The following is a 24,401-nucleotide window of genomic DNA, read 5'->3' as shown; positions in this document are numbered from 1 at the left end:
CTTTTGGGCTGAAAAGGAAGAAAAAATTACTTAAAATTCGTGGAACTTGGGTAAGATAGTATCACACAAAATCTTTTTTTTTTTTTTTTTTATTTTTTAAATATGTTAATGTAAAAAATACTTAAAATGTGTGCATTTTCAGTGTTAATTGAAGACCTGAAACTCTAGTCTATAGATTCAGGATTAAAAAGTTGAAAAAAAGGCAAAATTTTATGTGCATTTAACTCAAAATTGTTAATTTGTTTGGAAACCCAGCTGCACATAAGCTTAGTATCTTTGACCAGTGATGCTCCTAATAAATCTGAAGTTCCAGGTCATGGATTTTATTTTTTTATTAATTGTTAATCTTTGTATTTTCATTTTGCTAGAATTCATTCATACATGTGAAAGCCTTTGCCATGAAGGAGACTGTAGACCGTGTTCTCACACATCAAATATTTATTGTAGGTGTGGCTTCAAAAAAAAGGTGCGTGTATAAAGCTTGACCATGGAAACAGGTAGCTTTGTTTTTTAAAGCTGTGGAGAAAAAGGAGCTGAAGTAGTTGAGGAAAAGAAAGCTAAGAAGTGTAAGAGGTGCTGTGCTCCTTAGTTGCAAGAACCTTCATTGTATACTAACTGATAGATGCTAACTAGATTATACTGTGAAGTGCTAACATAGGCTGCTTACTGTGACTGTGATTTTTTGAAGTATTTTTGCAGAGTTTACACAGAATTCTGTTTGTTTAAGCTGACTGCAAAGTCCTGTATTACTCTGCAGTATTTATATAGCACAAAGAATGGTAGTTTTACCAAGAGTAATGTAAACTGAGAGAAGAAAGGTAGCCTAACATAAAAAGCTAACTAAAACTTTATAGTAATACCTTGTAGATTTGTTGTAGAATTTTTTTGAGAGAATATGAAGTTTTTACTGGTCCCCATTCTTTGTACATTTACCTAGTGACCCAGCAGATTCTCAGCAATTCTTATATAACAATTAGTATATTTTTAAACTATGCTACTTTCTGTAGTCATAGCTTTGAAATCTTTGGCTACTATCACAGGAGCCTTGATGACTTTTCTGACCTGTTATGTATCATCTATAAGTAGAGATGGCTTCTGAATATATATATCTATAAGTATGTAGAAATGACTGAGACTTTGCTTGAGGTTGGAACAGTTTTCTCCTGCAAGTTTACTTAAGGTAGTTATGGGGTAGAAGGCTTCAGATTATCTTTCATTTTGAGGCCTGAAACAAAGTAGTGAGGTTTGGGTTTTAGTTTGTGCAGCTTCTCAGGCACCAGAAAGCTGCTTCTTGAAAAAGTATGAGTGAACTACAGCAATAATTTATATCAGTCATGAAAAATGTGATGCTCAGAAATGACAATGCTCAGATTGTAAAGTTGTGATGACTGAAGGTTCAAATGTAGTCAATCAACAATGTTCTTTTCATCCATCACCTTTTATTTTCATGTTGAGGTCTTTAATCTAGGTAAAACTGCTTTGATTATGAGATTTGACTTCTCTTTGGTTTTGGATTTTTTTTTTTTTTTATCAAGTCAGACTTGCATTTTTGGGACAGTTGGTCAAGGCACAGAGTTATGCGCTCTGTCAGTATTCTGTGGGAGAGCTCTTTTGGTTTCCTCGATGCAAGTTTCTGGTTTCTTAGGATCAACCTGTTTCTGTCACTTCACAGCATTATCTGCTGAATTAAATGGGGAATATAAAACTACAATTTTTTTTAATTGGTATTGAATCTCTTAAGGAAAAAGTCTTGTGTTAAAAGATCTGAGAATTTTTTCCCAGCTTTTGTTTCACTTCTGTATACAGAAGTGTTATACACATGAAAACTGAGAGTGCTGCTTCTTTCTGTATCATGAGACTAGGTGTTTTCTAGATAAGTAAGTTTCAGTTGTTTCATCTGTTTTAACCTAATGGCTCCCTATTTGTTTCCTAGGAAGTCCCATGTGCTCTCCTCAGAAATAAAGGTACAATGTTATGTTACATATATAATGTGAAATTGTTTTAAAAATGATACCTAGCTCATACTGCTTTTGGGTTTGATTGATGAAGTTGACAAACATATGATCAGTACTGCTTCTTTATCCATACTTCTATGCCAAGGTGGTCATTTCTTGAGATGTTGCTACTTTTGGGAAGAGGTTTGAAATAAACCTCTTTCATTTCTATCCATCTTTTACATAAGGAAAGACTTCTTCAGCATTTGATCTCGAAGATTCCATACAAGCTATTTCAATTTGAAGTTTCTTATGCCACCTGCCATATTCAATAGGTTGTCCCCCCCCCGGGCATCCTGCATATCTTTGGGTGAACTTGCACAGCTCAGATGCAAAGTAATGCTTTTGCTCTGCTCTTGTCCAAGTTCCTGGGGAAATAAAAGCTTTGATTCTGCTTCACAGTTGCATGCTGCTGGTCTTTGCATCTAAGCTTGGCAGAGGGTTCCCATTTGACACTTCTTGGTATTCTGGATGTAGCATCTCAAAATTCACCTCAGTGAAATGTTTGCTTCATGGACCCCTGTCATGCTGAGGTACTTATTTGCAAGATACATAAGGAAATAATACGCATATTTCCTAATTTGAGCCTTTGTCTATGAAGACTTTGCTCTTCAGAATCCAGAAGTGATTGCTTTTGTTACCTGTGGATGGTGATAAGGATGTTCTTTGTTAGCACTAGTTTCATGAGCATATCAGCAGTAGTTGTATTTAGCTGACTTTTACTGCCTTACCAATTTGAGCAGTCTTAAATTGGATGTTTGTGGTACTCCATTGTATCAGGATATCCTGTTTTCTGTGTTCTATTGTGCAGAGTTTATGGTGTAAAGACGAATGTGAAATAAACTAGTTTCATGTAATCTGCTCTCCAAAATCCTTTTGAACAAGGGTTTGTTTAAAGGAAGCCAAGTGTTCACGTGGAGAATTAATGTGGAGGAACAAGTAATTTAAAAGTTTGCTTGCTGACTTACTCTGTATTAGTCTCTTCTAGACCATGCTCTGCAACAGCCATAGCATAATATTGTGATCGCAGCTTTTGTTCTCAGCATAAGCAAAGACATAAAAGTTTTATGACTGTTTTTGGGGTTTTTTTTTGTTTTTCATAGCTGCTATTACATTCATGTGTGACAAGCGATGCAACAAGAAAAGATCATGTGGACGACACAAGTGTAATGAAGTTTGCTGTGTGGTAAGTTTACGTGTGGTTTTATAAAATTGTTCATTGTGATGTGTGTTTGGTTTTGGTTGTGATGTTAGAAGACTTTTTTGCTTTTGTATCTTTCCATTTTTGTGCATCTTCAGTCTCTATTTGCAGTATTGGTCACACTCAAAAAGTTTGTGTGTGTGCATTTATTTTGCAGCATTTGTTTTATGTGTATCATTACAGATGTAAAACCACTTTCCAGCCTAAGTGCAACTAAATCAGTTTACAGGTGCTTTTTTGTCAATGCAGTGATTCCAGGGAGAATGGGGAGGGGAAGGATATTACAAGAGGCACAAGCTATGATGTAGCTATGTCTGCAACAGAGGTCTTAACAGAATCCGCTTTAAAAATTGTGTATCCATACAGTGATGGAAAAACCGTATAGATCAGGCCTAAGTTTTTTTTGCACTATACAGTTTTGTCAATTAGTAGATTATGACCTCAGAGAAAAAAAATTCTGCTCTTCTTTTTTGCCTTCCCCTAGGACACAGAACATAAGTGTTCTTTGGTTTGTGGTCGTAAACTCAACTGTGGGCTTCATAGATGTGAAGAACCCTGTCATCGGGGCAGTTGTCAAACATGCTGGCAAACAAGTGAGTTACATGCAAGAGTACATTATTTCTTACATATTATAGAAATTTATTCACTTAACTGGTCAGAATTGGACAGAGAATGTGATCCAAATTGACCAGAACCTGAAGAATATGCAGTTGATTTTGATTGTATGTTTTTTCATGAAAGAGAAAGTTATTTCATTTTAGATGAGTTTACTAAGTGTTGGATTTTAATAGTTAAAATTGAATTACAATGAAATATATTCAGTTATGTATGTTGATCCAGCAATCACTTAAAAAATTTGAGGAATCATGGAAGGGAAAAAAAGGCAGTTTAGAAAGATAATTTCTAAGTTAAGGGAACTCTTGTTTCATAATATAATAACTGTTAAAGATATTAAAGTATGTAGCAGAATTTGTTTAACTGCTTAGAATTCAGACTTTCCAAACTTGGTACACTAGTGATTTTCCTCTAGACAGGACCATCTGAAGAAATAAGAGTCTGTCTTAGACTTTCTGGTCGCATTCTGGATGGTGAAGATTAGTACTGAATTGCTAGAAATAGATTGACAGCCAGCAGGTATTAATTTTCTTAGGAATGCTGAACTATTTAAAGATTTAAGCTGGTGCAATGCCAGTTGAATATACTAGTTTTCTACAACTGCTTTTTACCACTTGATGTAGGGGACTATATGTTGATTATTTTGCACCATTATAATAAGTAGATAATACTAAATTTTCTGATTTTGGCCTGAAGTAGACAGAAGAATGCTTCTATGTTTCCTTCTGCTAGCAGAACCTTTAGTTGATCTGGAACATCTTCATATGTGATAGCAGTTTAATTTTTTTTCTCAGTCTCGTATTTTAATATAGGTTTCCCCTTTTGTTATATAGACATAGCTTATCACTCACAGAAATTATAAGCTATTTATTAAATGCAATTTTTGAAAGTTGGGCAGAAAAAGCCCTTAATTGATTCTTCAGCTTGTATCCATCCTTCCGCTTATGTTCACTTATGAAGTTTGAAAGTTTTCTTTAAATCCATCATCATTAAGTCTTACAGCTGGGAATTGTAGGTTTATTTTTGCATCTGCTGTAATCTACAATAAAACTGTGAGGGGAGAGTGTTTCTAGAATGGAATATAAATACTCACTTGTAGTTCCCCTTCGGCTTTCATCAAATATTGTCTTTTGTTTAGTAGTTCTGCAGTCACTGCTGGAGAAAAGTGAGTCTCCCCTTTCAGAAACTGGGTACTGCTTTGGAACTGCTCACTGGAATGTGGGAAAGAGGACAGTGAGATGTTGAAAGTGTGAACCAGACCTCATGACATTGGTGAAAAGGAGAGAGACAGGTGGTGTGCATTGTAAGGGTACTGTTTACAGCTGGCAGTGTCTTAGCTGCAGTAGTACGTGTGTCTCTCCTATATCATATGCACATAGACATAGTCAAAGAACTCCATTTTTATGGAGACCAACTTTTCATGGAAACATCCTGGAAAAGAGAAGGTACTAGAGCCTCTAAAGTTCACTGTGGTTGAAATACCGTTGTAGTCTGTCTTAATAGTCTATGCATATGACGTGCATGCTGACTGTACCTCTCTTTAAAAAAATAAATGTTTCTGTGTCCAAACATTTCTCTTGACAAAGCAAAATAGTAGTCTGAATGTCTCAGAGGTCCTGTTAGTAACTTCTGGTCTAGTTGAGTCAGAATGTACAGATTTTTCTGAGGGGTTGTTTTTCTTCATTGGATTTCATGGGTTTGATCTTCAAGATCATTAAACTTCTCCACACTGCTGCAATATTTTTGAGGATTGTATTTCACTCTCAGACCTAGGATTCAGATACCTGTCTTAGCCTGGAGAGACCTAAGGATTGCCTGCCCTGTAAATTGTTCCACTGTTGGATGTGATGCTGTCGTGGTTTAACCCCAGCCGGCAACTAAGCACCATGCAGCCACTAGCTCACTCCTCCTCCCTCCCAGTGGGATGGGGAGAAGAATCGGAAAAAAGTAAAACTTGTAGGTTAAGACCAGTTTAATAACTAAAGTAAAATAAAATATAATACAAATAATAATAATAATTGTAATGAAAAGGAATATAACAAAAAAAAAAAAAAAAGAAAAAACCCAAGGAAAAAAACCCAGTGATGCACAATGCAATTGCTCACCACCCACTGACTGATGCCTGAGCAGTGATCTGCCCCTCCCAGCCAGCTCCCCCCAGTTTATATACTGGGCATGATGTTCTAAGGTATGGAATATCCCTTTCGCTAGTTCGGGTCACTTGTCTTGGCTGTGCTCCCTCCCAGCTTCTTGTACACCTGCTTACTGGCAGAGCATGGGAAACTGAAAAATCCTTGACTTAGTATAAACACTACTTAGCAACAACTAAAAACATCCTGGTGTTATCAACATTATTCTCAGACTAAATCCAAAACGCAGCACTGTAGCAGCTACTAAGAAGAAAATTAACTCTATGCCAGCTGAAACCAGGACAGATGCAATTGAGAGGTCAAGCTTCACTGCTGAAATTTTGCAGTGAGGACCTTTTCTGAGCACAGGAAAAACAGCTACCTACTCAAGGAACCAGATACTTATGACCATTTGGCTTAAACCTTTGTGTCCCTGAAGTCTCCCATTCTGAATCTGTCCAGAGGTAAATCAGCTACGCAGTATCTTCAGAGATTTCTTACCTGCTTTCCCTGGATGCTGCTAGTTGAGATTTCAGAGACATACATTGTGTGATTCTGACCCTGTAGCTGATGGGAAGTGCTTCTCAGCACCAAGAAGTCCATCCTTGGCTCTGATCCACCTGTCTAGCCACCACTTTGCAGTTGGGCTGCATCAGCCGTGGTATCATGTGCCATGGCATGGTCAGCTGCAAGCCACTTGCCACTCATTAGATGGATTTCTTGCCCCTGCCTCCATCTCCACTACTGGTTTTGCTGAGAATGGTGAGGGCTGGCATCAAGATGCAATACTAGAGTGCATCTACACCTCTGTGGCTCTGCGTGCTTCCCAGGTACTTTACCTTTCTGGTGTCATTTCCTCAGTGCTGAAAGGTGAGGTCCCTTTCTATGCCGGGGTCTCTTTATACACACCCAGTCTACTTCAAGACAGCAGTACATCTCTTGGGGAAAATAAATGATGTCAGCATTAGACAGCTTTTCTTCCCCCCCCCCCCCCCAAAGTTGTCAGATGTTTTACTTTTACTCTTTGGATCAGACCTCTGCACTCCCTCCCCATTATCCCAATTAGTGCTAGTTAAGGAACCTTCATTATAGTTAAGATTCTTCACCTATCACTTCTCATCAATAGCAAGCAGCCAGTGTAGCTGTCGTAACACTCGGGTCTTCTGGGTACCTTGGTCTCTGGTCTTTCATCTTGCTGGACCAAGGAAGATTTGTGGCTTTGAAGCCTGGAGGGTTATAGGTTATTTCAAGACCTGTAGTGAGGGACAACAAAAGCCCTACTCTTTCCCATGCTTGCTTTCCACAGAAAATCCATTGACGTTCTGAAACTTCTCAGCTTTTTCTACTTTTTCTTTCTACTTCTTCCTTCTAACCCTTAATGGTATGGTTCTCCCCAGCATTCTTATTTGCTGGAATTTACTGTAATTGAGTCTTCGTAGACAAAAATCATGATCCTTTCTACTAACTGCTGCACTCTAAGAGTCATGGGCAAATGACTAGGACCTGGCCTGAGATTTAACTGACTGAATAGACCATAAAAAACAATTGGACATGAGAAATTTCTGAACATAACAAAAAACACGGTGAAAAGCTGACAAAAGTTTCAGATAGTGCCATGAGGAATGGATGGATTTCACAGACGTTAAGGGTGAGAGATGACTGAGCTTCACAGATAATTGGAGGAGGGAGGTATTAGGAACCTTTTTGGGAGGGGAGTATTCAAGGCCAACAGAACTTAGGTGGTTGTGTGATGCTGGGATGACCTAGCTAATGATACCAGAAATAGCAGATTTGGGTACAGATGTAAATAAACTGGGACCAATGGGGAGAAATTTATTTTGGTAGATTATTTGGGAGGAATCAAGGTGGATGCATGGGAAAAAGGAGAGAAGGGGAGATAGAAGGCATCATTTGCACAAATGAAGCTGCTGGTCAGTGCACTTCTCTGTCAGAGCTCTGTGCACCTGATCACAACTGTCTATCCTGTCCTAGTTAAGAGTAAGATTTAATATCTTTCAGTGTAATCTCATTCTCTGTTCTGTGTGTGAGAGGTCTAAGTGCCAGCAACTGGAGACTTGACTGCAGATCATGGGAGCACATAGTCTCTATGCTAGCAACTGGAGAGACCAGACAGACTCATTATACTGAATGTCAGCAGCTGGAGAATGGGATCACAAATTATAGGAGCCCCTTGGTCTGGGTGCCAGCACCTGGAGAGACGAGGCAGGGTGTGCGATTCTCTTGTTAATTTCAGTCCTGTGTGTGCCTGTGCATGTCTGGGTAATTTGCTGATGAACTTGCTTCAAAGCTGGACTGACTGGCTAGTAGGAGGAGATCTGCCTCTGGAAATACCCAGGGTTTCAGCCAGTGACTGGGTAAGGGGTCTGTCCAGGTATGGATATTAGACAGAGCCTATGCTAATATTTGAGCTCTGTGAATGTGATGTGCATGTGAATCTAGAGTGTATGCACGTGTGTGTGTCTTCACTAGCAAACTTCAATCCTGATGAGCTGGAGAGGAGGAAGAGGACTTGGCTATTGGTATTCCTGTTTATGTGAATCTTGTTGTTCACTTGGCTCTGTGTGTCTGGTCATGTTATTGTCATGTATGTATTTTGTGTCTTGTCTCTCTGGAATATGTGTTCATTCTTGCTACTGGATGGACTTGGGTATTGATCCAGCAGCCATCATATCCATGGAAGTGGGACAGTAGGAACCTTTGGGGTTTTAGAGTTCCAACAGATTTTGCTTTGGTAGACTAGGAAAGAGGAATCTTGTGATTCCCAGAGTCAGAGAACTTGCTGAATTCAGCAGCTCCCTTAACACACTCCTTTTCAGGTTGGAATTGTTGTTTTGTATTTTTATTGCCCCATTATTCTCTTACTTCCTCCATCATTCTCTCTTGTTCTCCCTGATCCACTATCTCTTTATTCATTTATAGACCAATCATATTCTCTTCTTGTTCTCAGATCTCCTTCTATATGATTTCTGATATTAATATTTTCTCTTAGTGTCCTGTTTTTCTAAGGATTTATCTGTTTTAACTGTAGTTTGCATTCCAATCAGTCTTCCTCCCAGTTTCTTTGTAGTCTGAAGAACAGCAGTGACCTGTATTCATTTTTGTGCAGTGTTAAGTTTTAGTTGGGATGGTGTATGTAAGTATTTCTCTTCCTTTGTTTATTTTATCACTGAGATTTGGAATCTTGTGATAAGAGTTTAAAATCTGTTTCCCAAATGCGGAAGGAAGAAAGAAAAAAAAAAAAAGAAGAAAACGTATACTACCTGAGACAGAGAACTTCCAAAACATACAAAGTTGGCTTTGAAGTATTTGGACAGGTTCATAAGCTGCTTGTGAGGATCCATGTAATACAAAATGACGTAAAGAAGTATACAGAAGAAATTATAGGAAGAAGTATACAGACTGGTGGCCTTTTGGTAATTTTCTCTGGAATCTTTCCAGTACCATGTGCAGGGCTTAGCAAAAGGACAAAATCTAACCACTGGTCTGAAAAAGTGACGGCGGGAGGAAGTTCGGAGCACAAGAGTTGGATGATGTGCTTTCTGGAAGGGAATTCAAAGATATCTCCCCATTTTTCAGTCAAGGATAGAACAGCAACAGCTTTCAACTTGACATGAGCATTTCTCTTGCTCCAACTCAAAATGTTGCTGTCAAAGAACCACTCCCTAAAAGCAAGCATAATTCCTAATGAAGTGACCATAGTCCAGTTTTCTTGTAGGAGCCACAAAACCTAATAAATTCACTACAGTCGTGCTTAATATCAAAAAACGAAGCTGGAGTAAAACGTTTGCATGTTATTTAAAGATTTCTTATAGTGGAGAAGTGCAAATACGTGAAGCCCTTGGGATATATTTGATTTGTTTTTTCAGGTTTTGACGAGTTAACTTGTTATTGTGGTGAATCCGTGATTTACCCCCCTGTCCCCTGTGGCACTCAACCACCGGAGTGTAAGAAAACATGCACCAGGCCACATGACTGTGATCATCCAGGTAAGTCAGGCCATTCAGTTTTGCTTGAGTTTTTTTGGTTTGGTTTGGTTTTTTAAAATCAAAATGTAGAAAGGTGTACATAGGTCTGTTTGAAAATATATTTTTTTTTTTATTAGGTGCTTTTTCAGTAGTTGTGAATATTTCCAAAAGTCTACACTTAAAAGCCAACCAACTAAAAACTTGCCGTGAATATGGCAAGTGGTACTTCTGACTGGTAAAAGCATTGGATTTTTTTCTGATCATTATTAAGTCAACACATTAAATGCTATATTCCAACGATTAAGTGCTCTATTGAAACAGTAGGATGATCTAGTGAACAGTTAGTTCCTACGTTCCTTGGAATTACATTGGCTGATCACAAAAAATATAGCACAGGTCAAACAGATATTCTTTCTGACAAATTCTGTCTGATAGTATAACCCTGCTCAGAAGTTACAAAATTCTCTGCTATTTAATTTAGAAAATACAGAAGTATATTCACCTAAAAACCTGCCATCATAATTTTTAGAGAGTACTTTAAAGAAGAGATTATTCTTGCATGAAGCATCATACTTCCCATAAATTGTGTAGTTCTGAAATGCAGACTCATGTTTAATAGTCTTTACTGTCTCCTTTAATGCATTTGACTGAAGTATGCTAATAAAACTGTGCTGGCTTTTATATTTCTGTGACTGCAGTGTACCATTCATGTCATAGTGAGGAGAAATGTCCACCCTGTACCTATCTCACTCAGAAATGGTGTATGGGCAAGCATGAAGTAAGTCTGGACACTTAACGTTTTTGAATACTAAGTAATGTTTTAGGACTGTAGGCTTAGATTTTTGTGGCCTCTTTGGAATGGAATATGTTACTGGAATTTGAGTTTAATGTGATTAAATTAGAAAAGTGTATCTTTTATGCCATATGCATTCAGACCAACTGCTATATTGGACTATGATATAAAGAAAAGCTCAGTCTTTGTCCTAAGATATTTTAGTATTACCGTTCTTGTGTGGACAGTGCCAAATGAAGGTGTGAACAGTAAAAGTACTTTGAGATTTGCATTTATAGTTTTTAATTTTTAGTTGTCATCTTTTTCCTCCCCTCTTCCAGCTGCGGAGTAATATTCCTTGTCATCTCACTGACATTTCCTGCGGACTTCGCTGCAATCAAATGTTAAAATGTGGAATGCACAAATGTAAAAGAATCTGTCATAAAGGAGAATGTCTTATAGATGAAGAGTGTAAACAGCCATGTATTATTCCAAGGCTATATTGTAATCATCCCTGTATGGCTCCATGTCATCCTTCTTCACCCTGCCCGACAACATCCTGCTGTGCAAAGGTTAGATACCCAAAGAAAATTCACTGCAAATTCACAGGTGAATTGTATGGTTTAATTATCAGCCAGTAACAGTTGACAAAAAATGACATGTTTGTGTATTGATAGCATGACATTTTTTCCGTAAACTTACAATATTGAATTTTTTGAAAAAAATTGTTCATCACTTTTAATTAGCCATTATTCCACTAAAATGGGACTTTTTAAAGGAATAAATTTACCTCCCTCACACCCCTCCATGGCCATAAAAAGACAAAAGTTTAAAAAAGCTGCTCTCTTGTGTGATACAACAGGTTGATCTTCAATGTGAATGTGGAAGAAGAAAGGAGAGTATGATTTGCTCAGAAGCATCTAATACATATCAAAGGTTTGTACTGTAATAATTCTTTTAATTCCTTACTGGACTTATTTGCAGTTTGATTAAATTTCAGGCTTGACTAAATATATTTAATTCACAAGCTTTTTCACACTTTTTTGTACTTTCACGTACAGTTTCTTTTTTTTGTATTCCCCTGAGCTTTCATACCAGCTATGCTGTACTAGAACACATTTCTCTCTTCACTGTTGTTAGTCTAACTGTGGTGGTGTGTCAAAGCTTGAATCTCCCATCTGTGGATGGAGACTCTCTACCCACATAGAGCAATTAGATACAGACTAATTGGGCAGGTCCAGATTCAGGCTCCTGAATGCTGGTGATTACATACAGCAGTCCATGTGTGATTGCTGTCTAAGTTTCACTTAATATGTGATGGAATCTAATCAATGCAGATGATGGAAGCTAAAGAATGATTTAAAGTCATTCTGCAATAGCTAAATTTAGGCAGGAGAGCTTTGGCATCTAAATCTTGGTTCTTAATATGCAAACTGAGTCCTACTCAACCCCATTTATTGCAATAGATTTGTCTCCAGATCCTATTTTTAAACATTTCTCTTTCTCTCTTATGAGAGGGCAAGGAAGGGACAAGGAAAAGAAGAAAAGTAGGGCTTTGGAACTTTTGAAATAAAAATAGCAAAACAGTAATAATAATTAAAAAATCTTACTCTGAGACTGTGATTGAGAGGGAGTCAAAAAATTAATCTCGAGAGTTGATATGCAACCAGAGTTCTGCTCTGCATCCAAGTTGATAGGAGAGCACAGTCACAGATTCTTCCTGTCTTTCAAAGAAAGCTTCCTAATGATTTTTTTATTTGGAACTGCTATTTGAGGGCCCGATAGTAGTCTAACTTAGGATATGCTGCTTTGTTCCTGCTGAACACTGCCCAAATTCAAATTCTGACAGAAGATGGCTTAGTATCTATGTAATAGGTGCTTAATACTGACTAATGAAAACGAGGAGAAAAATGTGCTAATCAGAAACAGTTAAGAACAATTGTAGTCAATACTAAGATGAATGCAAGATAGACTTACAGGAGTGTTGATAATTTTTTCTTTTTTAGAAAAAAAGGGTTGGGTTTTTTTTTTAAGATCTGTTTCACTATGAATACAAATCAGACAACTGACTCAACTTTGAAATACCAGTTTAAATTGACACATGCTTGTCATTAGTGATAAGCTGGGAAGGTAACGTAATTACAAGTCCAAATTTTTGAAGGCTATTTCTCCACTGTTTCTGTAGCTCAGGCACTGCAAAAGTATTCATACAAGGCAAATGGTTCTTTGAAGTCAGCGAGAGTCCTTGCATGCATAAGCTGAACACATATGTATTTATTTATCTAATCAGAGCCCAAGTCAAGAGGAGGGGGAAGAAACAATCAGTTTAAAGCAAGTGTTTATATCTGTTTTTTCAAATGTGTTCATATATGTTTACAAATTACTCTTGGCCCATGTGATATTAACAAAAGCAGCATTTAATGCCAGCTAAGTTTGTATGATAACTCCAGCTGTTCAGGTTGCTGAAAGATCAAAATATTCTGATTTTGTGGGAGTCAGGTTTGGCTTTTTTCCCACCATCTGCACACTTGGGGAGAAAAAAAAGAAAAAAAACAACAAAAAGGCAAATCAAAACCCAAACACAACAAAGTAACTCTTGTACTACTGCTGTGGAAAGGTCAGCAAGTTAATGGGGTATCCAGGTTTTCTCAGAAACTTTACAGGAGTGATGAAACAGCTTTGAGCTTTGTCAGTGAATGTTGGTGAAAGAATGCCCACAGGAACAGGAAGGAAAGTGTGCTGCTGTATCTATTGTTGTGGTTTAACCCCAGCCAGCAACTAAGCACCGCACAGCCGCTCGCTCACTCCTCCCACCCAGTGGGATGGGGGAGAGAATCGGGAAAAAAACCCCAAAACTCGTGGGTTGAGATAGACAGTTTAATAGGACAGAAGGAAGAAAATAATAATAATGATGATGATAATAATAAAATGACAATACTACAAGAATTAGAATATACAAAACAAGTGATCCACAATGCAATTGCTCACCACTCGCCAACCGATGCTCAGTTGGTTCCTGAGCAGCGATCTGCCCCTCCCAGCCAACTCTCCCCAGTTTATACTGGGCATGATGTCATATGGTATGGAATATTCCTTTGGCCAGTTTGGGTCAGCTGTCCTGGCTGTGTCCCCTCCCAACTTCTTGTGCTGCTCCAGCCTTCTTGCTGGCTGGGCACGAGAAGCTGAAAAATCCTTGACTTAGTATAAACACTACTTAGCAACAACTAAAAACATCAGTGTGTTATCAACATTATTCTCATGCTAAATCCAAAACACTGTACTATACCAGCTACTAGGAAGAAAATTAACTCTATCCCAGCCAAAACCAGGACATCTGTACACATGATACAAATGATGATGTGATATCATCTAATGGCCCATTACCTGGACTTTGTCACCACCTGATAAATATGAAGCTGATGGTGCCTCTCAGTGCTTTTTGGTTTTATGTAATATGATTATCCTCCTTCCTGATAGATGATGAGTTCTCTGAACGTGATGCAAAACATATAGAGACAAACATATCCTTTTATCTGAATTTAACAGAAAAGATGGTTCAGAGGATAGAACGTTCCATTTTCAGGATTTTGTTTGAGAATGGTGTAGGATATTTCACTAAAAACTTGCTGTATATTTTAGTTACAGAAATTTTAGCAAGAAAATCAGACTGAGAAGGCTTGTTATTGAAGGGAATGATGAAGAATCTATACAGAAAACTATAACAGTCTCTCAGTAGGCATTTTGCTCTTTCCTTATGGCTTGTATTGTCCATATTTTCTAAGCAAATTTCGAAGTACATTATAAATTCAGTTTACAGGTTTTAGTTGCACACAGTTAAGGAAGAATCACATAAAAGTAAAAAGGCAGTTAAAGCTATACAGTCAGCTGTAGTTTGAATATTAAGCAGGTGAGAAGAAAGAGTATTCGCATTGCCTAGTTTAGACTTGCTCAGAATTGATGCTCTGAAAAATTCCCTGAAGAAGCAGGTCCATTTGTTAGTCTTGCTCCTAGTTGCCCGAGGGAGATGAGAAAGAGTAGCCTCTTAATTTACATAGCTAGATTAGACTCCTAAAACTAGGTGATGTGGAACTAAGAGTCCCATTCTGTAATCTGATGAGGAAACGGTCAGTCTGTCTTACTTCTTCCACCTGGAGGTTTAAATCTGCAGCTTTATACACCTTTTCAAAGGTTTTATGTGTTGCCTCAAATGAAATCTAATGCTCTTCTTTTTCAGAATAGCTGCTATATCTATAGCCACTAAGTTAACAGATCTACAGCTTGGGGATTCAGTGGAAATTAGTAGGCTTATTACGAAAAAAGAAATGAAGCAGGCCAGGTAAGGAGATACATCTAGAAACATATTTGAAACCCTTGTGTGTCCCTGAAACATAGGCAACGTGGAAAATACATAATATTGTGAGCAAAATCCCACCTAAAATAGGAAGATTTTAAATAGCCTGACTCTACTGTAACAATACTGCTAAAAGAGTATTTTGCGATTCCTTAGCGGTTCATGTTTTTGCTTTCATGTAGAATGAGTTCTCTATCATTGGCTGGTTCGTTGTTATAGTTATGTATGGAACAATAGAATTGTTGTTTCAGAGTTTCTTTTTACCCAGCAAACTCCTTAGAATTCCTCTGGATTTTTTCAGATTTCTAGACACTATAACTTTGCTATTATCTTCTGTTTCAGCATCCTGCATTCCTTCCTGGATGATTAATAGGGCATATTTTCCCCTAGTCATCATCTTACTATTTATAATATTTTTCTATTACCCTTTTTAGATTTATTTTTTTTTTACATTTGTATCTCAGTTTGATTGGTGCTTCTGTGTTCTCATCCTGGCTGGCACTGCAAATCTGCTTTTAAGTCACAAAACCACTTGTGACTTAAGTTTGGTGATTTTCTGTTCCTCCTGATGTTCTTCAGGATTGGAATAGCTTGTCTTTACTTTTAGTATCATTTCTTTAAGGAATTGTCAAGTTTCTCCAACATCCTTCTGTCAGAAACTTGACTTCCTGGAGTCTTTGCCCTTGAAGTCCCTAATTTCTGGTTTTAGTTTATTTCTGTTACCATCTCTCCTTTCTTAATTGTGAATTTGATTATTTCAGAGTCAGTCTGTTACTTGTGTAAAGTCAAAATAGTGAAATTTCCCATACAGTTGCTTCATGACTTCCTGTATCAAAAGCTAATACCAGCATACTTCCAAGAACTTCTGCTAGTCATTCTGTTCTGTTTATTTGTTTAATGTCTGTGACATTGGAGCACATTATTACCAAGTCCTTTTGGATAATTTTCTGCACTGAAATACTTTTAACTCTGAATGTATGGGCAAGATGAACTAACACCAGAAATGATGCATGGGAGCACCTGCTCATCCCAGTCTCCAGCTTCGTTCTAGTTGGGCCAGTGTCCTACTTCAGAAGAAAGTGAGGGGAAAAACCAAGGTGAAAGAGGGAGAGCCGTACTGATTCCTGTATGCAACTTCAAAGAGCGTGGCATTAGTACTGTATAAGCGTGGTATAAGAAAGACACAAATAGGAAGCAGTAATTGAGTCTTTTTTAGCCAACTCTGTTTCAATTAATTGAATACTCAAAAATATACAATATAAGCATTATTTTTTGTCTCTAGAGTTACTGTAGAATAATCTCTGCTTTACCCAGATTGAGCCTCAACTACTTTGTTTCTATTTGTATCACAATGCCAACCAGATATAAATATACTCAACAACATGAAGCCAACTTCAGCTTCTCCAGAAAAAGAGTCACTGTTTAAAGAAAGCAACCATTTGGCAGTGCTGGAACTCAGGGGGGAGGATGGGGGTGTGGGGTGGTAGAAGAAGGGGGGACGACTTTTTCAGCTACTGAAGCTGCAAGTCTGTCATAATAGCTGTATACTTGCCAGGAAAGCAAATAAGACACCAGTGTCTCTGTTGGTGTCGCAGCCTTTGCAATGTGTAGTATAAACTGTGTTGTCGTCACTGCCACACATCTTTCTGTGTGGGCAGACTTATACTGCCCTTTCCTTGAATAGTTGAAATTACCAGAGATTACTTTTCTTTGTGCAAATCTTTTCTAATATGATATCTGAACTGTGGCAGGTAGCCTTTATTCAAGGACAGTCAGAGGAAGTATTCTCCCTTCCCCACTCTTTTCATCTACCAAATACTGGGGCAGGGGGGAAAAGAGATGGTGGCACATTAAATATTTTTTCTTAAATTTCTAGTTTATTGTCAAACTCCAGTATTTTTCAGAGTAACTTACAAATCTGCTTCATTCATTTACAATAGCAGAATATTTTATCTAAAGTGTGCAGAGATTTCCTTACTTTGTTTCTCTCTCTGGTCCTGTCTGTAGACATTTTATACTTTGGTTTCCTCATTGGGGTTTGGTTTGGTTTTTTTCCTGACAGATTTGGTCAGTCCTAGAGTAGCTTCTCTAAATTGGCTACATTCCTCTTTTAGAGGAGGAGAAAACTGTTCTTCAAGCAAATGACTTCAAACAGTACCAGGTTGATCTTAGAGTGGAAGTGTGTTAGCTTTCTTCTGCCTCCTTAAAGAAAACCACCAGGAGTTCTGGATCCTATAGCTGTGTGTCTCCAGACGTAATACATGTCACTGAATGAACCAGTTTCCCCTGTAGAAATTATTTGTTTGAAATCAAGGAACTATTATCAAAAGAATCAATTCACTTATGCAGTCTAAGGGGCAGAAGTTTGTAACTGCCACTGTGAAATTCTGGAGAACTCTTGATCCTTCTCTGACATTTTAATTCCTTAAAAGAAAATTACAAAGTACCTTTTAAAGATGAGACAGAAAACTGAAATTCATAACTCTACTGACACTAGAAGTTATGGGCTCAGCTGAAACACTGGTTTTTATGGTGCATCATAATCCTCCATATGCATAGCTAACTTTCCTATTTTTCCTGGCTGATAATTTTTTCTGCTGCATAGGAGTAAGTGACCTTGTCACATCTTCCTTTGCTAATTTCCCATCCTTCCTAGTGTCCCCTTAATGCTGATATCAACTGCATTTTTTTCTCAAATGATCTAGTTTACCGATATAATAAAATCTAATTCAGAAGCTGTTTTTCTCAGCTTCTGTATGGCTTTGGTAATTGCTGCTTCTGTTCAAGACCTGGAGAAGGGCTTGTGTGCTCAAAGATCTTTGATTGTTGTTTGTTTGGTTGGTTTTTTTTAGCTGTATTATCTGATCTAATACAATGAACTATTCTCACATGCTCTTCTTACTACTTTAGGCTGTGATAATGATATGACACCAACAAAGCTACAGTTTGAAAAGTATAGTAGCAGCAGTGATTCTAATTGTATTTTTCTTTCATAATTCAGGTTGCAATGTGATGAAGAATGCTTAGCTCTCCAGAGGAACAGGTAGGCAATGAACTTGCTTTTTTCCAGAAGAAGTCCAGGTTCAGAAAGTTAATGCTATGTGGAAAAAAAATCCTTTCCTGCATGACCTAGAGAACTGATAAAGGTGGAGATGATTCCTGTGTTATAGGGATCTATATTGAGTGATCTGAGATCTTACTAGAATATTCTAGTGAAAAGTCCTAAATGAGTAGTTTCAAATGTACAGACCGTATCTTTTGCAAGCTGTTAATCTGTATAGTAACCCATATCTTTACTCTTCAATGACAACATGTTTGGGAGGCTGGGGGGATTTGTGTGTTTCTTTTTGCTTGGTTGTGGTTTTGTTATGTTTTATTTTTTCCCTCCTACCCTCAAATTTAGGCGTCTTGCTGAGGCTCTTGAAATAGATGATAATTCTGATCCTTTTAACATCCGTTCTTCTGGACCAAAGTACAGTGACCTTTTAAAAGAAGATGCAAGGTATGTGTTCTAATGATGACAGTTGTCATAGGTAAATAGTGTTGAGAGCAAGATGGGAAATGCAGAATAGTTCTATTTACTCTTGTAAAAATGCCCATGTTTACTCTTCTCTCCAGCCTTGGCAATAGGTGATAATTGAAGCGAAGGAGGTGACATGCACTTCTCATGACCTCCAAAATGAGAACCTGAAATGTAAAAAGTGCCTGACGGGTTGCTTTGTTCTGTAACAGGACCAGATTTAGAATGGGAACATCATTTTCCACCATTCTTCTCACTATGAATCAGTACTTGTACTTCTAACATCTCCACTGCTTTCATACATAAGCAAGCCCCATCTCAGTGCTCCTTGTGAACTTTTCAAGACAGAGACAAAAGTGATGGCTAAGTAATGAAATACGTTCTCATAGCCTGACATTATTTCCCTCCACCAGCCTTGTTTATTTTTTTGCCTTACTGCCTTTATTTTAAAAATAAAGAAATGGAATTAATAAAACACTTGATTGATGCAGAGCTAAGCCTGTGCCAGTGCTGACTGCAAAGAGGGCTGCTAGACTGAAACATCTGAAAATGAGGCAATAGAAAGTCAGGGTAATATCAGAAGCATGACACTGATAAATACTATGCAATTTGGAATGACAGGGAGGGATCAGACACATTTTTAAAAAGATGCTTAAATAAGTGTCATCTAAGAAGTTTTTACTCTTATGTGTTTGTAGGCATGACATTAGTTTTTACCAGCTCTAAGTTTTTAAACAGCTGAATCTGTTTTGCTCTTGCTTCACTATCCTAATGATACATAAATTTCATATTTGTGTGAGGATGTTTTCTACTTGAAAATCCTTTATTTAATTTGCTCATGTGTTGAGACAAGTGAAAATTTTACATAAATAGCCACACAGAATTTAAGAGTAAATCACCTCTTGCTTTACTTCCAACTGATTAGCCTACTGTAAGATAAGAGCTGAATGTTTTCATTGTGGAGGCACTGTTTTATTAGTATTTGCACTTAAAAGTGGTATTTTATAAGGGCTATTCTCTTAAGTGTGTATAGAATATATTTTGCTCTACCTCTTTCAGAAAACAAAGCACACATTTTCACTTACTGTGTTGAATATCTTGTGTCGTGTGTGTAGTCCCCTCTCTTTTTTTGGCGTACAATCCAATCTCACCTTCCTGTCAGCCATTCTCTACCCATAGTGCAGTGTTCATCTTTCATCAACAGAACTGACCAGAATCATGCACTGTATTCCAGATGGTGTAACAGATACCTTGAAAAGTAGCCTTAATGCTTCCACGCTTCTCTATGAAAATACCTCTTCTCAGTCATTCTGCGATTTTACTTGCAGTTCCTTTGTAGCCACTTTATATTGGTAACTCATGATAAACTAATACACCCAGGCTATTCTTACTGATTCACAGCTTAAAGCAAAAGTTTTTGTTAGTCCTCCAGTCAATGACTTTGCACATAGAATTACTGGATTTTATTTATCTAGTCTTCAAGAGAAATGAGTTTCTCCCTGTATTAACGTATCTCTCTTTACATGAGCAGCAATCTGCAATTTGTAAAGCTATGGCTTTATGAACTTACTTCCTTGACTGCTCTTGGTGATCTTTTATCTCAGCAGTCTTGCAAAAGATCTGTATTTCCATCATAATGGCAGGATCTACAAAGTATATCTGTTACAGTAGTTTGTTCAGGTAGCTCAACATTCTGTATAAGTTTTGACAGATGCATTTATTCTTGCTTGAGCAGGTCACTCCACTAATGCAAGAGTTCAGGGCTTGTGGTTTTCTGCAGTGTGTTATACATCTATGTATGGGATCTCAGAATGATGAGAAATACGACAGCCGCCTTCCTGTGCATTCAGGGTCAATGCCTCAAGAAGGCAGCTGCCAAAACCATGAATAGAATGTTGTGATATCTTGTTTAGGCAATCCATTGATCTGTGAAGCTGATACATTGTGAAGGGTTGAAAAAAAATGCACATCTGCAAATGAGAAAACTTGAGAAAGCTGTGAGAAAACTCCTGATTTTGAGCTGTAATCTTTAGTTACAGAACTCTAAAGCTCCAAGATGCAGTACAATTCCAGGTAACAGGAAGAAGATGAGTAAGTGGAAGCGTGCTGAGATAATATGTCTCCTTTGTAGGAGAGGGACAGGAGAAGGGAGCACCAGCAATAGCATGGTAGTGCTGCTGCATGCGGATCTTGCTGATGTGTTTGTCAGAATCTGACAAGGAGTCAGAAGAAAAGTCTTTACACCATACAGCTTTACGTGAGGAGATATCCTGCTGCCAAGGGGAATCCGTCTCCTAGCATGGAGATAACTGTACCAGCACAACTGAGCACAGATCAGGGGGTACAGATCCACTGGGTGGACACTTCAGCACTGACCTTTTTAAGAGGCTCCAGAGAGCAAGCAAATGCTCAAGTTGGCCCGTTGACATGAAGTTGGAGGGTAGACTGGCAGAAATATCAATGCCCAGTTTGACAAGGATGGTGCTAAGGCTGCTATTTGATGAATTAAGACTACTGGAGAAGGAGAGGAGGACATCTGGAATATCTGGCCACATGGAGCTACACAGAGAGAATTTTCTTATTTTGTCACTGGCTGTGCAAGACCCCACAGCAGCTGTATGCACCAGGGAAATCTCGGATCAAATGGTTAAGATTAGAGCGACACAGAAGGAGATGGGTCCTTCGTAGGCATCTTCTTAGCCAGTCTTCCCAAGAGTTAGCTCTCCACATGCTGTTGTAAACAATGAAGGCAGAGCCAAGCACTCCTGTGTGTGATCTGGCAACAGGAGCGGTGTACAGGTTTAGGGGTAGGAGACCTTTGTAGCTTTCTTAAACAAGAACTGAAGCCTGAAGGAAGGAGCAGTGAGGGCAGCTTCTCAAGCACATGACTGGCAAACTGCAAGCCTGGAATGTCAGTCACTTAGAAGCAAAATCTTGCACTGGCAGGTGTTGCAAGGGTAAGATTTTTGGCAAAGGCAGCAAAATCTGGGGAAAGCAAAAGATATACAGCAAGAACTACAGTGAAAAACCAAGCAATGAGGAACATTCTTATTAAGTAGTGTGGTTGAGGGGAACTGAAATGGCAGTAGGCTTGGTCCTGCTTACATGCAATGCAAGGAGGTGAGGAGAAGTCTATTGTACACCATTTATAGACACTGCACAGAAAAAGGGACTTTCAAGTCCAACATTGCAGAATTTCAGTATATGCACTGTCAGATCAGATGTGTTTATTCTAAGAACCACTTCATTTCCTTACTGTACATTATTTTTAATTAAGCGTCTATTGCAGGTTAAAACATAGGAGCTCACAATGAGCAGTTAGTTGGTTGTTTGGCCATAACCAGTCATAAATAACTTGATTGAAAGAATCGTGTGCAAATCATGATTTCTGTGCTACTAAGCAATAACAGTATTCCTTTTAAAATAACAGCAAAACAACACACTTGGCGAAACTTGGAAAACTTATTGTAAGAGCTCAGATGAGTAACCCAAAACAATTAAAAATACTTGAGAAAATACTTCAGTCGGGTAATAGATACTCATCAATATCCTGGAAAATGGAGACACTCCATTTGGTTTTGATAGGGCAGTATGAATTGTACATTGGTTAATTTGCAAATATACAAGCAAATTCCAACTCAGGACGACCACGATTAAATTCCTCAAACAGGTTATGAGCAATCTGATGAGACACCAGAACAAGCAACCTAAAACTGCAGGACCAGAACCAGACACAAGTACAGGTGAGAAATAAGCAGTAGCCAGTTCTTACTGTCCCTGCTCACCCAGGTATCAGATCAGGATCATACAAAGAAGACTATTGAACCTGCAGGATTTTTTTTTCGTCTACTTGTGAAATGATTTACAAGAGGCTTAATTTTCTTCCTCATCTTAATGGATAGTTTCTGTTACCCTTGGCCTTTCAAGACCTTTGCTAACAGTCGAGCTTGCCAATGTTTCTTGGCAACTGCAGGCTTTTTTTTGCCCTTCAGTGAAGTGTGGGTTCATGCTTCTGTATAGCTAGGAATAAAGAGTATATTTCCTTGCATGTTGACCTGACACTCCCCTCCTCTTATGTCATGGCAGTCTAACGAGGTTTGCTCCCAAATTTGGAAAGGAAAGACTGCACACTGTTGAAAAGAGACTTTATTTTTTCTTTACTGTTTCATCTGGTATCTCAAAGGGAAGTTTGATACTGTAAAGAAAATCTGACTTGTGCCTTGTCAGCCTTAGTGGCAGAGGATTAAACAGCCTGAAGTACTATTCTTCGCTCTGAACATCTAGATACAGAAGATGCGTCTTCCTGTTGAATTGCCTCAGCTGTTCACTGATGCATCCAGAACTCTCTAGGGCAATCCAGATGTTTTTTGAGGGTACTTCTTTCAAAGGAAACTTTCAGATTAAGGAATACTGAAGTCCACCGTTTCTTTGAAGATTTCTCAACCCAAATTATGCTGCCTCAGAATCTTCTTGATGATTCCAGGGAAAAAGCAATTGTTCTGTCTCTCCCACCATCTGCATTGGCCTGCCCTCTGTTGTTCCTGTCTCAAGTCTGTAGGTTGGGGCTCACTCAGATCATCAGGTGGCTCAGGGTTGTTCTTCCATGACGTTCCTCAATATGAAAGATTCTGGAGGTACAAAGTGCACATAAAACACTTGCCTTACCTTTGAACACACATATGGGTAGTCACAACTCTGCCATTGTGTAGTATGTTAGAAGCAAAAGGGACTAAGGTCCTGCTTCTGCTCTTTAGAGAGCCATTGGAGCTAGGGATGTTAGGTGTTGCCCATGACATTAGTTTCTGTACAGTTCATCTACTCCATCTCACCTCTTCCTACAGGGAAATAACATTCTCTTAATCAGTTGATTTCTGCTGCCACCACACCCCCTCCCCCCCCCAGCCCTGTCCCCAGCATAGTATGCTTTCTGTTTTGTCTTCCTATTTGAGTACTTCAGTCTTGACTATCTTGAGATTTCTTGAAGCTGAGAGACTAAGTATTTCTGAAAGAACTCCCACCTGGTTGATTTCACTGGTGACTTCCAGTCGGTAACTCTGTTTTTATAGGCTCCTGAAGGGTTGATTTTTTGAACATATCTCCCAGTCTGTGAGCTAGTTCCTCAGTAGGTTTTTAAATATTACACACCAGGTGCTTGTGGACCCTGTCATTGGATTGTTGGTTCCATTTTTTTCTTACCTCCTGTGATCACTTCACCTTGAAATTTGGGTATTCATGGCTGGCATTCCATGTAGTATTTGCTTTCTGACTCTCTGGAGTTAAGCTCACCCTGAAGGAATCAGTGGTTTTGGTTGGGTTTTTTGTTGTTGGAGTTTTTTTGGTTGGTTTTTTTTTTTTTTTTTGAACCTGAGATTATTGCTGTAATATTCTTTTCAAAGCCTCATGCCACACGGGCTGACTCTGTATTTCATAGTCTAGGTGCCTGGAGGCCCCTTTCTTTTTAACTCTACAAGTCCAGGTCCTTTTTGCAATTCTCCCTATGTAATACTCTTCTCATCCAGGAGTTCTGATAACTACATGCAACGTCAATCCACTGTTACAAAACCTTGAAGGTTTTCCAGGCTGAGTCCATCGTACCAGTGATCAAGTGATGTTGGTAGCCAAGCTACTCAATGTTGCCATTTTGCATGTTTGCTTGAGACCACTTGGTCTTTTGATGATACGTTCACTTCAGCATCCAGAGCTTTGGTAGGGCATCTACTTTGATAAGCACTTCTTGACTGATGAAATTCTGACATCATTCACAAAGTGGTGTTGTGTTGGTATGGAATGGTGCCTATTTTTGAAGAAATAAGGTTATTTGCTACTAACCAGC

At 38.4% G+C, this 24,401-nt stretch overlaps 1 protein-coding gene across 1 annotated transcript in view; it reads left to right on the top strand.

Moving 5' to 3' along the window:
- NFX1 (nuclear transcription factor, X-box binding 1) overlaps positions 1-24,401 on the top strand; it is a 76,865-nt gene that overhangs the window by 33,240 nt on the left and 19,224 nt on the right. Inside the window, exons 10-20 of the mRNA XM_050890667.1 lie at positions 369-466; positions 1,934-1,964; positions 3,098-3,180; positions 3,680-3,788; positions 9,827-9,946; positions 10,624-10,703; positions 11,039-11,269; positions 11,560-11,633; positions 14,932-15,033; positions 18,050-18,091; positions 18,452-18,550. Of these exons, the coding sequence (XP_050746624.1) occupies positions 369-466; positions 1,934-1,964; positions 3,098-3,180; positions 3,680-3,788; positions 9,827-9,946; positions 10,624-10,703; positions 11,039-11,269; positions 11,560-11,633; positions 14,932-15,033; positions 18,050-18,091; positions 18,452-18,550 (1,069 nt within the window). The remainder of the gene's footprint in view (positions 1-368; positions 467-1,933; positions 1,965-3,097; positions 3,181-3,679; positions 3,789-9,826; positions 9,947-10,623; positions 10,704-11,038; positions 11,270-11,559; positions 11,634-14,931; positions 15,034-18,049; positions 18,092-18,451; positions 18,551-24,401) is intronic.

Source organism: Gymnogyps californianus, chromosome 2 (genome assembly GCF_018139145.2).
Source record: "Gymnogyps californianus isolate 813 chromosome 2, ASM1813914v2, whole genome shotgun sequence".
NCBI lineage: Eukaryota > Metazoa > Chordata > Aves > Accipitriformes > Cathartidae > Gymnogyps > Gymnogyps californianus.
Note: the sequence above shows the minus strand (reverse complement) of the source record. Positions and strands in the feature narration are given on the sequence as shown.